This window comes from Myotis lucifugus, unplaced genomic scaffold (assembly GCF_000147115.1).
Source record: "Myotis lucifugus unplaced genomic scaffold, Myoluc2.0 scaffold_247, whole genome shotgun sequence".
Lineage (NCBI taxonomy): Eukaryota > Metazoa > Chordata > Mammalia > Chiroptera > Vespertilionidae > Myotis > Myotis lucifugus.
The window spans coordinates 984,686-999,835 of record NW_005871295.1 but is presented as its reverse complement, the minus strand read 5'-3'; the positions used below and the strand labels follow the sequence as shown (position 1 = coordinate 999,835).

At 35.8% G+C, this 15,150-nt stretch overlaps 1 protein-coding gene across 6 annotated transcripts in view; it reads left to right on the top strand.

Annotated features, from left to right (window-relative positions):
• Positions 1 to 15,150, top strand: part of EPB41L5 (erythrocyte membrane protein band 4.1 like 5) — a 165,307-nt gene that overhangs the window by 72,121 nt on the left and 78,036 nt on the right. For 3 of the 6 annotated variants that reach the window (XM_014464388.2, XM_014464387.2, XM_006098804.3), the window contains exons 15-16: positions 5,732 to 5,774; positions 6,181 to 6,296. The exons of 2 other annotated variants lie outside the window; for them this stretch is intronic. In XM_014464388.2, the coding sequence (XP_014319874.1) occupies positions 5,732 to 5,774; positions 6,181 to 6,296 (159 nt within the window). Of the gene's footprint in view, positions 1 to 5,731; positions 5,775 to 6,180; positions 6,297 to 9,645; positions 10,670 to 15,150 lie in introns of those variants that run through there. One more of the 6 variants, XM_014464392.2, reaches the window with a different exon arrangement.

Sequence of the window (15,150 nt, the reverse complement as noted above, 5' to 3'; positions counted from 1 at the left end):
AACCTCCCGATCGGCCCTGCTCTGTGCATGACAGGGGGCAGTGCACAACTCCCCCATCGCCCTGCTCTGAGCCCGACCAGGGCTGCACCTAGGGATTGGGCCTGCCCTCTGCCACCCAGGAGCAGGCCTAAGCCAGCAGGTCATTATCTCCGGAGGGGTCCCAGACTGTGAGAGGGCACAGGACGGGCTGAGGGACCCCCTCTCCCCCCCGAGTGCACAAATTTTTGTGCACCGGGCCTCTAGTATGTTTATAATTGTTGGATTCTTTTGTTATGATAAAACTAGAGGCCTGGTGCATGAAAATTCATGCACTGGAAGGGGGGGTCCCTCAGGCCAGCCTGCTCCCTCTCACAGTCCGGGAGCCCTCAGGGGCGGGAGGCGACCCAGCGATCAGGGGAAGGCAACACCCCCATCACACCTCTGCTGCTTCCACTGCTGGCAGCGCAAGCCTCGGCGGGCCCTGGTTACCTGCACCTTGGGCCTGCCCTGGGCGGCTGGGGGGCTGAGGGGACTGGGGGACCCCAGAAGCAGGCTCGTGGCAAGGCCGGGCCTGCCTGGGGGCGGGGCTGAGGGGACTGGGCACTGCCATCTTGTGGCCCTGGGCGCCGCCATTTTTGAAGGCATGGCAGCAATTAGCATATTCCCTCCTTATTGGCTGTGGGCGCCGCCATCTTTGAGGGCAGGGCAGCAATTAGCATATTCCCTCCTTATTGGCTGTGGGCGCAGCCATCTTTGTGACAGTGTGAGGGTCAATTAGCATATTCCCTCTTTATTAGATAGGATGTCTCTCTTTTTCTCTACTAACATTTTAATTTTAAAGTCTATTTTGTCTGATACAAGTATTTACCATCCAGTTCTCTTCTGGTTGCTTTTCTATGGTATATTGTTTTCATCAAATTTGGGAGTTTTCAGCCATTATTTCTTCAAATTACCTTCTTGCATTTTTCTCCTGAGACTCCCATTATACATGTTGCTACAGTTAAAGGTGTCCTACAGTCTTTCTTTATTTTTCTTTTTTCTTTCCGTAGCTCAGACTAGATAATCTCACTTGGCCTATATTCAAGTTATTTATTCTTCCGCCTGCTCAAATCCGCTGTTGTGTTTTCCTAGTGAATTTTCATTTTAGTTATTGTGCATTTCAACTCCAAAATTTCTGGGTTTTTTTTATAATTTCACTCTTGAATTATATTCTCTTATTTGTGGAGACACTGTTCTCATACTTTCCTTTATTTCTTTAGATTTGATTTCTTTATTTTCTGAACATATTTAAAATAACTGATTTAAAGTCTGTATTGTTGAGAGAGAGTTCATTTTGTTGGCTGCACCAGCCTGGAGTAGAGCTTCCACAACACTGAACTTGGGAAAATGGGAAAGGGGAGCAAATTGTGGCTTAATTCCAGGCTTGGCTCTTGAGAATTAGGAGTTTTTCTTGAATAAATGTTTTTCCACTTGATATATGCCTTCTGATGATTTAAACAAAAATAATTGTCACTAGCTAAATCTTTGTTTTGCTGGGAGAGGATCCTCAACCCACCATTCTAGAAGTCCTACTTCTGATGAAGCAGTAAATTGTAATAGTGTATATTACATTATATAGTTTCAAATAATGCTTCTCAACCTTGATATGTATCAGGTTCCTGGAATGCCTGTTAAAATATCAGATTTAGGACATTAAAATCTATTTCTTTTTAAAATTTGTCTACACTGAGTATGGTCAGCCTCACCTTGATATGTTTTATTTAGTTTTTTTTCACCTAGAAAGCCATGCTGTGATTATTGATTCACCACAAAAGCACTCTGCTTTTTGAAAGGTATCCCTGAAATTTCTTTAGCTGTTGGTTATTTTGTTTTCTTTGGAGTTATATATAACCAGTGCTGTCAAGATAATGGTGGAGAAATGTTAGAGGTGTTCTGTATTTTTTTAACTTTTTTAATTTGTTTTTTGTTTGTTTGTTTAATAGATCATGTCTTGCTTTCCTGAAAGGGAAGCTAGGACAGAATATTAGATCTTAAAGAATATAACCTGGTGAAGTCAGCAGAAATATAAACAATTTGTAGTTGAAAAATTAAGTTTTTCATTATGTAAGTTTGTCATCCTTTAAAATTTTTTTGAAATACACATTTCTGACTAGAAAGTGAGTGACTGTATAGTTTCCTAAAATTAAAATTAATAATGAATTTTTTTCTTGAGTAATGAACACATTAGAAATAGGATATTTAAGTGATGATACTTTATTATTTTTTTATTAGAATAAACTTTTAGAAATGAAAGTGGTGGTTGGGGGGCACTCAGCTCTCCTGACTGAAGGTTATTGAGCATTACTCCATGCGAGCTTGAGAGCCTGAGCTTGGACTGGTATGAATGCCCTTTTAGTCTTGCCCTTGTAGTTCTGTTTGCATGAACAATTTTGCTCCAGTGAACTGTGGAAAACAGTAGGTTTGAAAAAGCAAAACTATTTGACCTAAAAAGCTTCTTGACCTTGTACTGTGCCAGTTTGAATAACAAATTTTTTAATTGGCTGATGTCAGTCATTTTACTTGTACTATTTTAGCTTCTATTTTCTTGTGAGTCTTGACTAATAATACAAAGTATCTTAAGAGGTGACATTTTAAAAGATCACATTTTTGTACAGGCTTTCCATAGAATTTTTCAGACAGAAAAGAGAGGAAAAGAAGAAGGTGGAGGAGATGATGAATAGAGGTGGTATAAAAGCAACAGGTGTCAGTATTGCAGGTAATCCTTTAAAAGGGGAATCTTAGATTATGTCAGTAGTGAGAAGTCCTCCTACTTTCATATTAGTGGAGTTGAAAGAATCTGTATTATTATGAGAAAATAGTACTTTCAACATTTCAAATTGTTTGAAATCAAAGAGCTCTGATCCAGTTAACATCAGTTATTTAAGTCCTTTTTCCTCATATTATTATTCATCTTTTATCCATCACTTCCTGGGGTTATTCCCAGTTTAAGGAAAAGCTCCAGAGAGTAATTTAGGGGACCATAGAGTAGCGAGTCTAATTTCTGTACCAAGCAGGTTGGATCAGATTTCATTGATAATTTGGGATTATTGGTTACTTAAACCAGCATATAATGTACTCTGAGAAGAGCAACATTATTAGTAGTAAAAATAACTCATGCCTGACATGTATATTTTTACATTTGCCTTGGCAACAGATCTACATTAAACAATATTTGGGGGGGGGTTCAGTTAATTTTATTTATCAGTGTTCTTTGTGCTTTGCTATTATTAATTAATTTAATATTCCTAATAGTTTCATGCAAATGAAGAACCTGAGATTCTGAGAGTAAGAGCTAGTGCTGTGGCTTGGATTTGAATCCAAGCAATGGTAGTGCAAATTCTGGTGACTCAACTTATAATAGAGATGTAATTAATTTAAAAATAGTGTGAAATGGCCCTGGCTGAGTGGCTTCGTTGGTTGGAGCGTCATCCTGTATACCTATACATCCTGGTCAGGGCATATACCTAGGTTGTGGGTTTGATCTCTGGTTGGGGTGCATATAAGAACAACCGACCAATGTTTCTCACATTGATATTTCTCTCTGTCTCTCCCCCTTCCTCTCTCTAAAATTAATAAAAACATATCCTCGGGTGAGGATTGAAAAAAAACAAAACATAAAATGACTTCCTTCATCACTCAGCCTTTTAGCAAGACTTTTTCATTTGTGAGTTCTTTTTTTTAATCCTCACCAGAGGATATTTTTTTCCATTGATTTCTAGAGAGAGTGGAAGGGAGGGAGGAGGGGGAGAGAGAGAAAGAGAAAACTCAACGTGAGATAGACACATCGATTGGTTGCCTTCCACATGCACCCCTACCAGGGCTGGGGAACCTGCGACTGAGTTACACACCTTTGATCGGGAATCAAACCTGCAACCCTTCAGTCGTCGGGCCGATACTCTATTCACTGAGCCAAACTGGCCAGGGCATGTGAATCCTTTTTTAATTAGTTGTCTTTCATCATTAGATAGTTTTTGTTTTGCTCTTACTCCTCTAAGAAAGGCTCCTGGATGCTGCATTCAGAGTTTGTTGGTGATTGATAAGCTTTGCCTATTTCCTTGTATTAGAAAGACATCTTGGCTGGGTATAATATTCTTGAGTATTGCTATTGGGAAGTCTGTGCCAACCTGATACTAACAATAATTGGCTTTTAAATCTCCTTTGGGGTAACTGAAATATTCTTTACTTGTTCTCGAAGGTCAGTAATTTAACAATAAAGGGCTGAATGTATTTAGTCTGTATCTCATTTTTTCTGGAACACGGTGCTCATTAAATCTTATTTTTAAAACGATTTTATGATGTTTATTTTTGCATGTATATGTGTTTAAGAGGTATTCTTTTTTTAAATTAATTTTTAGAATCCTCACTTGAAGATATTTTTTCCATTGCTTTTCAGAGAGAGTGGAACGGAGGGGGGAGGGGGAAAGAAAGAGGGGGATAGGAAGAGAGAAACATTGCTTGGTTGCCACCTGCACATGTCCCAACCAGGGCCAGGGATCAAACCTACAACCCAAGTACATGCCCTTGAATGGAATCAAACCCGAGACCCTTCAGTGCACAGACCAACACTAATCACTGAGCAACACCGGCCAGGGCACTCATTAAATCTCATTACTTTATCATTTTCAAGGAACTTTTTAAATAACTTTGAACAAAATTTTTGTTACCTTAGTTGAATTCTTTACTTTAGAATACTAATTATGCTAATTCTAGAGGGTCTGAAAGTATCCTCTCTTCCTTCATTTTATTGTGGTATTATTTCCTTTTTGAGTTCTTATTTCATTGAATGTTTGTTCTTTTTTTTTTTTTTAGCAGCTGTTCTGAGTTTTCCTATTTATTTTGTTGAACTATAGCTTTAGGTTTTTTAAGTGCTTTGTGAGAGGCAGGGAAGAAAATGAGTGAAATTAAAAATTTAAAAACATATTAATAAATCACTTGAAAGGAAAGGTATACAGAGAAGTTTCTAACTTTATACTAAGGCCTTTTGAGTTATAAAATGGTGAGCTATTGCTGACACTGGAAAATCTTGAGAGGGTAAGAATATACAAAAGAAGTGACAGATAAGATTATGTATGTGTTTGTGCTTAATGCCTTGAATTTAAGGCATCAGTTGTGCTGCTATCTTTATTTTGTCATCTTTGAGATATATTGTCCAGTGAATAAACAAGATTAGTAGTACATCTAAAACACATTTAGTACATCTAAAGAACAATTAAAATACAATTAAAGCACAATTAAAATACATGGAAATACGAAATAAGCAGACTATAGAAAAAGCAAGTGTGTGCTTATAAAAGCAAATGTTTTCTGGGCACCTTACATCTTTGTTTTTTTTTTTTTGTTTTTTTTTTTTTTAAATATATTTTATTGATTTTTCACAGAGAGGAAGGGAGAGAGATAGAGAGCTAGAAACATCGATGAGAGAGAAACATCGATCCGCTGCCTCCTGCACATCTCCCACCGGGGATGTGCCCGCAACCCACGTACATGCCCTTGACCGGAATCAAGCCTGGGACCCTTCAGTCCGCAAGCCGACGCTCTATCCACTGAGCCAAACCGGTTTCGGCACATCTTTGTTTTAATCAACAGTAATTTTTTTCTTTATTTGAAACAAAATTAATGTACTTAAAAATAGAGCTACTTTCATTGTCATCTGACAACATGAAGCCCTATATATGGTTTTTAATAGATTTTAATGGATCTTTCTCCCTTACAGTGTTCACAGTAATGTTTCAACTCAAAATAATGGCTCTCAACAGGTAAGTCTTCTTAATATTAAACTTCTAAAGCACTAGAACACTGTACTTAATTATTACAGAAACTAGTATTTTATTAATTGAATTTCATAGTGGTATAACTGGGAGAGTTTTTTTCTTTTATTTATCTCTAAAGTGACTCAGTAATGTGAAACCCTCTTTTATTTTCTCTAAGATGTTGTGAATAGAACAGGTGCTCTGTAAAACTTTCTATTTCTGTAAATCCTATAAAATACTAATATTCAGTTAGATTACTATCTATCTTTAATGTGACATATAACAGTCAAGCATTTATTTACATTGTATTTGTTGACTATGTAGATATTATTCCATTGTAATGTTCTTTTAATTGGTGAAGGGATTTTTTTATCTAGGCAAGATAAATGATTTTTATAACTTGTGTCCAAAGGCTTGGGGTATGAGATCTACTCTGCTGGGGACTTCTTCCATTCCCTCTGGTCCTGCGCTGGTGGAGATAGAAAATCTTCCAAGGAGTCCTGGAACAGACCAGCATGACAGGAAATGGTTTGTTAGCTCCTTAAGCCAAAAGAAAATGTTGCTTGCTTATTGGTATTATAAGTTCCCAGCTATAACTGTAGAGTACTTTAAATGATTGAAAGCAAATTATTCATATTTGTAAGCTGAAAAGAGGCATATTATTAAGCAGTTATTGGGATGGGAAAAATAAGAGCTATGGATGAAGAAGCTCTGGAGTGTAGTTGTCTAAATGAAGAACATCAGACAGCTCTCCTTACTTTGGTTAGCATGATCTGGGAGTTTTGATTTCAATAATAGTCAGTAGAACCTTTTCCCAGATCCATGAGGAAAATATGTTTGTTACATGTTATTCCATACAACATGGTGCTACTCTTTGGATGTATTTTCTTCATTAAAGACTGTAGATAAAGGCATAAGAGAAACATGATTATAGTCCAATAAAACAAAGCATGAAATACTCCTGATGACAGGGAAGATACTTCATTTGTTTAGATTTCCAGGGTTTTGTTTTGTTTTTTAGGTTGATAGTAAGTATACAAATATGGATACTTTGTGGCTTATTGGGTTAACCTGTGGGGTTCATTTTTTCCCCAATTAAATGTATGTGGCTTGGGACGCTCCTTGGGAATTATGTGATTGACTGGTCGTGTTGGTTGCATCATCTGTTCAAATTTTGTGTCTATGAAATGAACTTTGATAATTCATAGGATTTTTCTCTCTCTCTCTCTCTCTCTTTTTTTTTTTCTTGCTCTTAGTTTTACTACCTGAAATCTAATGAGTTTCTGTGGTGATCTCAAGGTTTTGGTCAGCTTTCTGTGCAACCAGTTCTTCCTTCATGGTGGTGGGTCCACAGTGGTTGGTGATCATTTTCAGTCTTTCCTATGTAATTGTGTTTCGCTGTTATTTTGGCTTAACTAACTGCAAGGTGCTTTGCTCTTGATGGTTGGGCATATTTTTACTTCAGTTCCAAATAACTTGATTAGTTTCTGAAATTGAGGGCATCTACCCTATTATTTTTTCTTTCTACTTGAGAGTGTGGTGGGGAGGACTCTGTGTGTGTCATGTGGGCACAACACACTTAAAGTATGAATAGTGAGGCTTCTAAATGTCAAATTTTAGTCTTTTTTTTTTTTAAGCCATTAAGAGTTTTTTCAATTTCTTATTGAAAACACAGCTCCAATAAGCAGCTATGTTTTATCTCCTTGATGTTATCACCAAATCCTATTAGCAAGGGAATGTAGTACTTCTGGGACTTCAACTATAAAAGAATTTTCTTTCTTTTTTTAAAATATATTTTATTGATTTTCTTACAGAGAGGAAGGGAGAAAGATAGAGAGCCAGAAACATCGATGAGAGAGAAACATCGATCAGCTGCCTCCTGCACACCCACCACTGGGGATGTGCCCGTAACCAAGGTACATGCCCTTGACTGGAATCGAACCTGGGACCTTTCAGTCCGCAGGCCGATGCTCTATCCACCGAGCCAAACCGGCTAGGGCAAGAATTTTCTTAATACATGCTTATCTTTTATATTACTATGGAACAAGAGTCTGATTTCTTTGCATCCTGTATTGTAACACTAAATCTTTACTGAGGTTTCCAATGTTTATGCATACATATTTAAATCTATTTAATTAGCTCCTTTGGTGCAGCCTTTATAAAGAGAGAATATTGAATCTGAGCATATTGACTTAGTAGAAAAATGAAAAATTTGGAGCTGTGTTTCCTTCCTTTATGTAATTTTGCTGTGACCTCCCTAGCTGAAATGGAGTAAAGTCATGATCTTTAAAATCTAATCAGCCTCAGAGTATGTCAACAGTGGCACGGAATAATACAGAACCGACGTGTCTTGGCATTAATGGATTCCCCAGCCCTAATTTAAAATGCATTCCATATTTCATTCTTTGTTTCTGCATGCTTTGATTCTTAATACTTTTAAATGACTATAAAAGTCCTCCTTTAGAAAGTGATACATTAATAACATTTAGAAATGTTCCCTAGGTTTGAACAGTTGGGCAGAACAATGGACTCTTTTCTGTTTCTGGCAGACAATGTTTAACTAATTTTATGTAAACCTACTCTCTGTCCAGTTCTTTAGCTTTTTCTTCCTAGTGTCTTGTAAATGACACCATTATTGCAGTGAATGATTTGGTATAGCATTAACTTAGAATTATCCAATATGTATCATCCTTTGAGATACAATTCTTTTAAATCTTTAAACTATTTATTAAAAAACTGAATAATATTTGGAGAACATAAACCTAATTTAATTTCCTAAATTTTCAGAGACCCTGTATTGAGGGTCATGAATTTTATGGGTTATAGCTAATGAACAAATTGTATTTCAGTTGAAGGAAAGAAGATGATTTTATTGTAAAAAACTTTTAGCCAGTTTTTTCAGTTTTCCTAAGGAAAAATAGTGAATATTTATGTTTTGGTTGAGTTAGAAAAAATACTATATTTAAATATCTTTAAATATCTTTTATAATTGAGGTTATTTTTTTTTACTTGTAGTCATCTTAAGTATATGCTGCCCTTTTTTGCCATGTCATAAAACCCTGATTTTCTGAACCTTGGTAAATGTTTTCTTTCTACTGGAGGACTCTGATAATTTCTAACCAGGAATTGCTTGTATGCATGTTTCACTCTCATAGTTCTATAGGCCTGTTCTATAGCACTGTGTGTAAAAGGCATCTAATACAGTTATTAAATCTATTTCTTGGAGGGGGCTTATAATCTCATCACATTATCTGTACCTGTTGAATTTCATTCTAAGCTCCCGTGAACTTTGATTATAGAAGGAATAATGGTTCTCTTGTTAATTGAGAACATAGATGTAAAATTACATGGCCTCTCAGCATAGATTTAAAAACAAAACAAAACACACCTCATTCTGAATTTTGTTTCCTGGATTTCACTTAATTTGTGAGATCACTTAATTTGAGGAATAATTTTCAAAATTGCCCTTTTTTATATGTGCCTTTATCTTTATGTAGAATTGCCCTATGACATATTTTAACTAAGTTGATTATAAATACTATTTATTAGAACCTCAAAGAGCATTTCTGCCTTGATTTTGATAGCAACATCAAGGACAGATACAGAGTGTCTTGCTCTCTATGAAATTTTTTCTTTATTTAATTCACTTAACAGACTGATTACTTATACATATTTTCATATTTACATTTTCCACTACATGTAACTTTGTGGGATTTCCCTCACCTTTGTTATTCTTGAATGTGCTTGCATGGAGATGTTGATAACTGCTTGTAGCAGTGGTGCATGCTGGTCATTCTCTTTTATTACCTCTTACACATCAATTTTCTCCTATTCCTATTGACTAACTGTGCTCCCCTCCCACTCCCCAACCATCCAGGCTCTCTGCTGCCAGTGACTGCTGCCAACGTGGTGGAAACCAGTGGAACACAAGGGCCTTATCCCCGCCCCAGCCTGTTCATAGAAACTACACTGACTTTGTCCATGAGCACAATGTGAAGAATGCAGGAGTCCTTCATGATGTTCGTTTTCCCGGCCATGTAGCCATGACTGATATATGAGTGTTAAGCTTCTTAGACCTTGGGACTCTGTTGTGCAAGTTGATGGTATTTGTCCTCTGGTGCTTATTGGGGATTGATCATATTAGGAGAATTTGGGAGAAGTTATTTTATATTGAGTTACTAGTCATGTGGTGGTGTTTGTAATGGAATTCTATGGAAGGGAAAAGGATCTGAAGAAGCTATATGCCATCAGTGATAATGACAAACGTTTTTGTGTTGAAAGGGCATATATATCATTGTAATTTTAGAAAGGTTTTTCATGATTTTAACATATTAACATATCACTCATAAGATGTCCAGGAGAAGGTTTGTGTTTGTGAACAAGCTGCCCATTTTTAACCCATCCCTTGCCATCCAAATAGATTGAAGTTAAAAGAATTGGACACATTAAAGGCACACAGAAGGAAGCATGTCCTGGCACAATATATCAGTCTTTAGTGATATTTTTTCTTAAATGACCATGACCCATGCCTTAATTTCAGTTAAGTGCCCAAGATTTTATACTTTCAATTAATGTTTTTATTTAAAACACTTATTTTTTTAATAAACACAGGTATTTTAATTTACTGAAAGGTCTAGAAATCACATTAATAATGTGAATCATGTAGGGAGATAAATCTGAATGGTTACTTTTGCATCATTAGCTACTTAACCAATGGTTAACTGAATAGTTCTATTAATACTGAATGGTGGTACAAAATGGAAAATTTATTTACTTTTGTCTTTTCAATTTTCTCTTTTATCTCATGTATCTGAAAGATTTCCCAGGTTTGCAATAGTCATATAATCTGGCCCTCTACAACCTTTAAAATAAAAGTCTGTATCACTTTTAAATGGATTGGATATATTACTATTTTTGATCCTTTATGAACTTCAAAGTACAATTATTCAAGCTCTTCGTTATAGTTCATAGAGGCAAATTAACAGAAAAAAGTACATTTCTGATGTAATGGGAACTGATGTAAGGGAAGCAATTCTTTATTTATTTATTTACAGTTTTTAAAAAATTTTAACAAAATTTTTAATCTTTTAAACTATGTGTATAGTAATTTGAAGATATATTATAATTTGGGAATTTATAATACTTCAAGATAATGAAACTTTATTTTAAATAGCCTAACCGGTTTACCATCCTGCTTGCCTCAGAGGTCAGTCTTATCCCTCTTTGTTAGAAAAAGGTAAAGGTCTCAGAGGGCTTTATTAGTGGACTGTTGGTTGCAAATATAATATAACTTGTATAGAAGACATAAGTTAGCAGAACTAAATAATATTTAGGTAATGAAATTTATAGGCAAGTTTCAATCTGAGTTTATCATGATCATATATGTATATGCCATGGATGCTCAAAGTATTCTTTAGTGCTCGGCGTGTCAGCATTTTGAAAAACCCTAACTTAACTCTGGTGCCATGTCACATAGAGAAATTTTTTGATATTTGCAACCATAGTAAAACAAAGACTTATATTTTTGATATTTATTTTATATATTTAAATGCCATTTAACAAAGAAAAATCAACCAAAAAAATGAGTTCGCGTGTCACCTCTGCATCCTGTTAATATGAACAGATCCATAACTTTAGACTTGCTGCCTACTGCTTAAGTTTATCATCATTTAGTTTACTTAAAAATAGCCACTAATGTATGTCCCTCCTATTTTAGATTATGTAGCTCAGATTACAATTGTCAAGTATTGCTGATGGTTATTTCTTAAAAGAAAGGAATTTGAATCATAACATTTTAAGTACAGAAAGCCTGGTTTGTGCCATTCAAGAAAAGACTTCATGGGTGTGAATATGATTAAGAACCTACCATTTCTATAATAGAAGCCACAGAAGTATAATAATAACAAAACTTGTCTGCTCTTTTAGAAAGTCCTAAGGCTTGACTTCTCACACCTTAAAATTAATCAACCTCATAGGATTCTTAGCAGAATCCTAACTTTGGGAAATATGAGAGAATTGTAATTGAAGAGTAAGATCTTCAGTTTATATCAAAAGTGGTAATTTCTATACATAATTTGAGTTAATCAGTACTATTATATTTAAGTGATTGAAAAAATCACATCATGTTTTTTCTTTTCTTTGAAAACCTTATTATATAATAGTTCATTTGTAAATTCCTGATAATAGAAACTAGGTTGGAGGAATGATGGGGAGAGAAGGCAACAAAGGGGGTGGGGAAGTCAAGGGCTAAGACTGGGTGTTAGTAGAAACAAATTTGTCTGTTATAGAAGTTCCCATATGCTCCAGGATTTCATAACAGATATTGTGATTACTTTTTTTTTGCTACTGAGAGTTTCAAGATGGATAGTCATGTTTCTAGAGCTATGAAGAATTAATAGGTAGCTCAACCTAAATAAATTAAATAGTAATCAGCCTATTTATATGCTTTTTTTAAGCCTCACCCGAAGATATTTTTTCCATTGATTTTTTTTTTTTTTTTTTTTTAGAGAGAGTGGAGGAGAGGGAGAGGAGGTGGGAGAAATAGAAACAGCGATGTGAGAGAAACAGTTGGTTGCCTCCTTAACACATCCCCACTGGGGCAGGAATCAAGCCTGCAACTCAGGTATGTGCCTTAACTGGGAATCAAACCTGCGACCCTTTGATCCAAGGGACCATGGTCTAACAATGGCCAGGGCTATACTCTGCATTTTATTGTGCTTAAAAAGTCAATGATCATACAGCCTTTTGACTAGAAGGAGCCATCACCACAGAACTTCAGGATCGTGTGATTCAACTTCCATGTCTTGGCTAATTTTATTTAATATAATGAATTTTCACATCTTAAATTAGGTTGGTTTATGTTCCAACCTAATGGTTATAGAGAGTAAAACCTACAGAAACACAGCAAAGCTAGTGACCTTCACACTTTCACACATGAAAATAAACAAGCTTTAAAAAAAAGATTATTTCTTTTGCTAGTAAAAACACTTCAAAGGAGTTTCTTTCTGATTATAGTCTAACCTTTCTACCTTGATAGGATATCATAGATATATTTAAATGAATTTATAGAGAAGAATAAACTATTTGTCCTATGTATATAATATGTCTGAATTTTTAAAAAGTAGCTAGTATATAAACATTCTTTTTTTATTGAATTTATTGGGGTAACATTGGTTAATAAAATTATACAGGTTTCAGGTATACAATTCTACAATATATCATTTGTATATTGTATTGTTGACCACCTCAGGTCAAGTCTTCTTTTCATCACCATTTATCCCCCCTTTACCTTCCACCCCCCTTCCCTCTGTCAAGCACCATACTGTTGTCTGTGTCCATGAGTCTTTTTTTCCCTCTTTGCTTAATCTCTTCACCCTTCTCACCCAGCCCCTAACACCCTCCCGTCTGTTGAACATGCTAATATTGTAATATCATCAGTATAATGCAACTCATCTTTTTTTGAGGGGAGGCTTTTTAAAATTTATTTAAAATACTGACCCAGAAAAATGTTATACACTTGGGTGAATCTTTATTGTTAAAACTATCCATGATGTAGTAGGTGCCATGTAAATATGTCAAGATATAAAACTGAAGTGTCTCCTGAATGGAGGATGGGGAGGCAGCTTGTTTCATAGGATAAAAAAATTAGCTGAGCTTTAATTATGGTAGTTTCTCTTATTTAGTAGATTTTTGCATATTTTTTGGTTGGGGCACTAATAATTATTTTGATTATCAACCTTCCTTTGTCACTTTTATATGTCCTGATGTCATGCATTTCATCTTACAATCTTGCCAAAACAGGAAAATAGATGGAGGAGTGGAGGAGTATGATGTCTTTGGGTTTTGGGAGAAAGAATGTGGAGATGACTGGCTTTACAGGTGTAAGAAGATTAATCCTCAACTTTGATCTCTTTTACTTCTGTATGTATTCACAGATGTAAATTGAAAAAGTTGGAGATGATTGATTGCCCCACATTTAGCACAGCTTTTTTTTTAATCCTCACCTGAGGAGTGAGGATATTTTTTCTATTGATTTTTAGAAAGAGTGAGTGAAAGGGAGTCAGGAGGGAAAAAGAGAGAGGGACAGGGGAGAGAGAGAAACATCGATGTGAGAGAGACACTTCGATTGGTTGCCTCCTGGATTGGTTGCCTCTTGCTTATGCCCTGACTGGGGTTGAGGATTGAACCTGCAACCGAGGTATGTGCCCTTGACTGGGAATTGAACCCATGACCCTTTGGTCTGAGGGCCAGCACTCTATAATCACTGAGCCAAACCGGTTGGGCTAGTGCAGCATTCCTTGATGGTGGAAGCAGGAATCATTTGAGCCATCGTACTTTAGCTGTTTTCGATGGGACATAGTCTTCATTTCTAAAACATAGTTCATTGTCTGGCTGGTGTGGCTCAATGGTTGAGCGTTGATCCATGAACCAAGAGGTCACTGGTTCAATTCCTGGTCGGGGGACATGCCGGTGTTTTGGGTTTGATTACCCAGTGAGGGGTGTACAAGAGGCAGTTGATCGATGATGTTTCTCATCAGTGTTTCTATCTCTCCCTCTCCCTTCCTCTCTTTCTTAAAATTAATAAAAACATATAAAAAATAATATAGTTCATTGCTTTGAAATACCATTATTTTTTTGTCTCAGGCTTTGAATATTGGGTTTGAAAATAATATCAAGTTCATTATTTTATATCCTTTGTATGTGGAGCATTGCAGTATACATGGATTTGCAAAAATAAAAGCATCTTGCACTAATAACAATCTCTTTATCACCACATACTTCCTTTATTTTAATATAAACTATATCACAATTTAATATAAATTATTCTTTGCTTCTGGAATTGTTGTGAATGCACATGGGATGCTTTTACATAAGAGATAGAATTTGAAGTGGCTTCTGAGGTACAGAAACCTCTGCCTCTGTCCCTCTCTGTGTGCCTCTGTCTTACGTATAAAATGGGATTTCTCATATTCTGTCTAGATACTCTGGATCATGTGAATTTAGGTATAATCTTCCTCAGCTCCTTGTTTTAAAGGACATAAAAATTTCTCATCCTCTGTTTATTTAACTTTTACTTTAGTCACATGAAGTCATTGTGAGAATTTTGTCTTGCTCAGTTGACATTAACCTTGGTATAGACACTAGGACATGAAGAATGTCACTTTCAATAGAAAATATGTTACGTACCTTCATTTTTTCCTTTAGTTCTTGACCATTGCTAAGGCGTAGTACACTTTACTTGCTTTGAGCTCTTCGGGCTGGTGGGGAGGATTGTAATCTTAGCCCTCTCAGATAATTAGTGAAGAGAAAACATCAAAAGAAATTGGTGAAAGGAAAAATAATTGTGTTTTTTTAAATGATACATTTTTATTTTTATACTGAA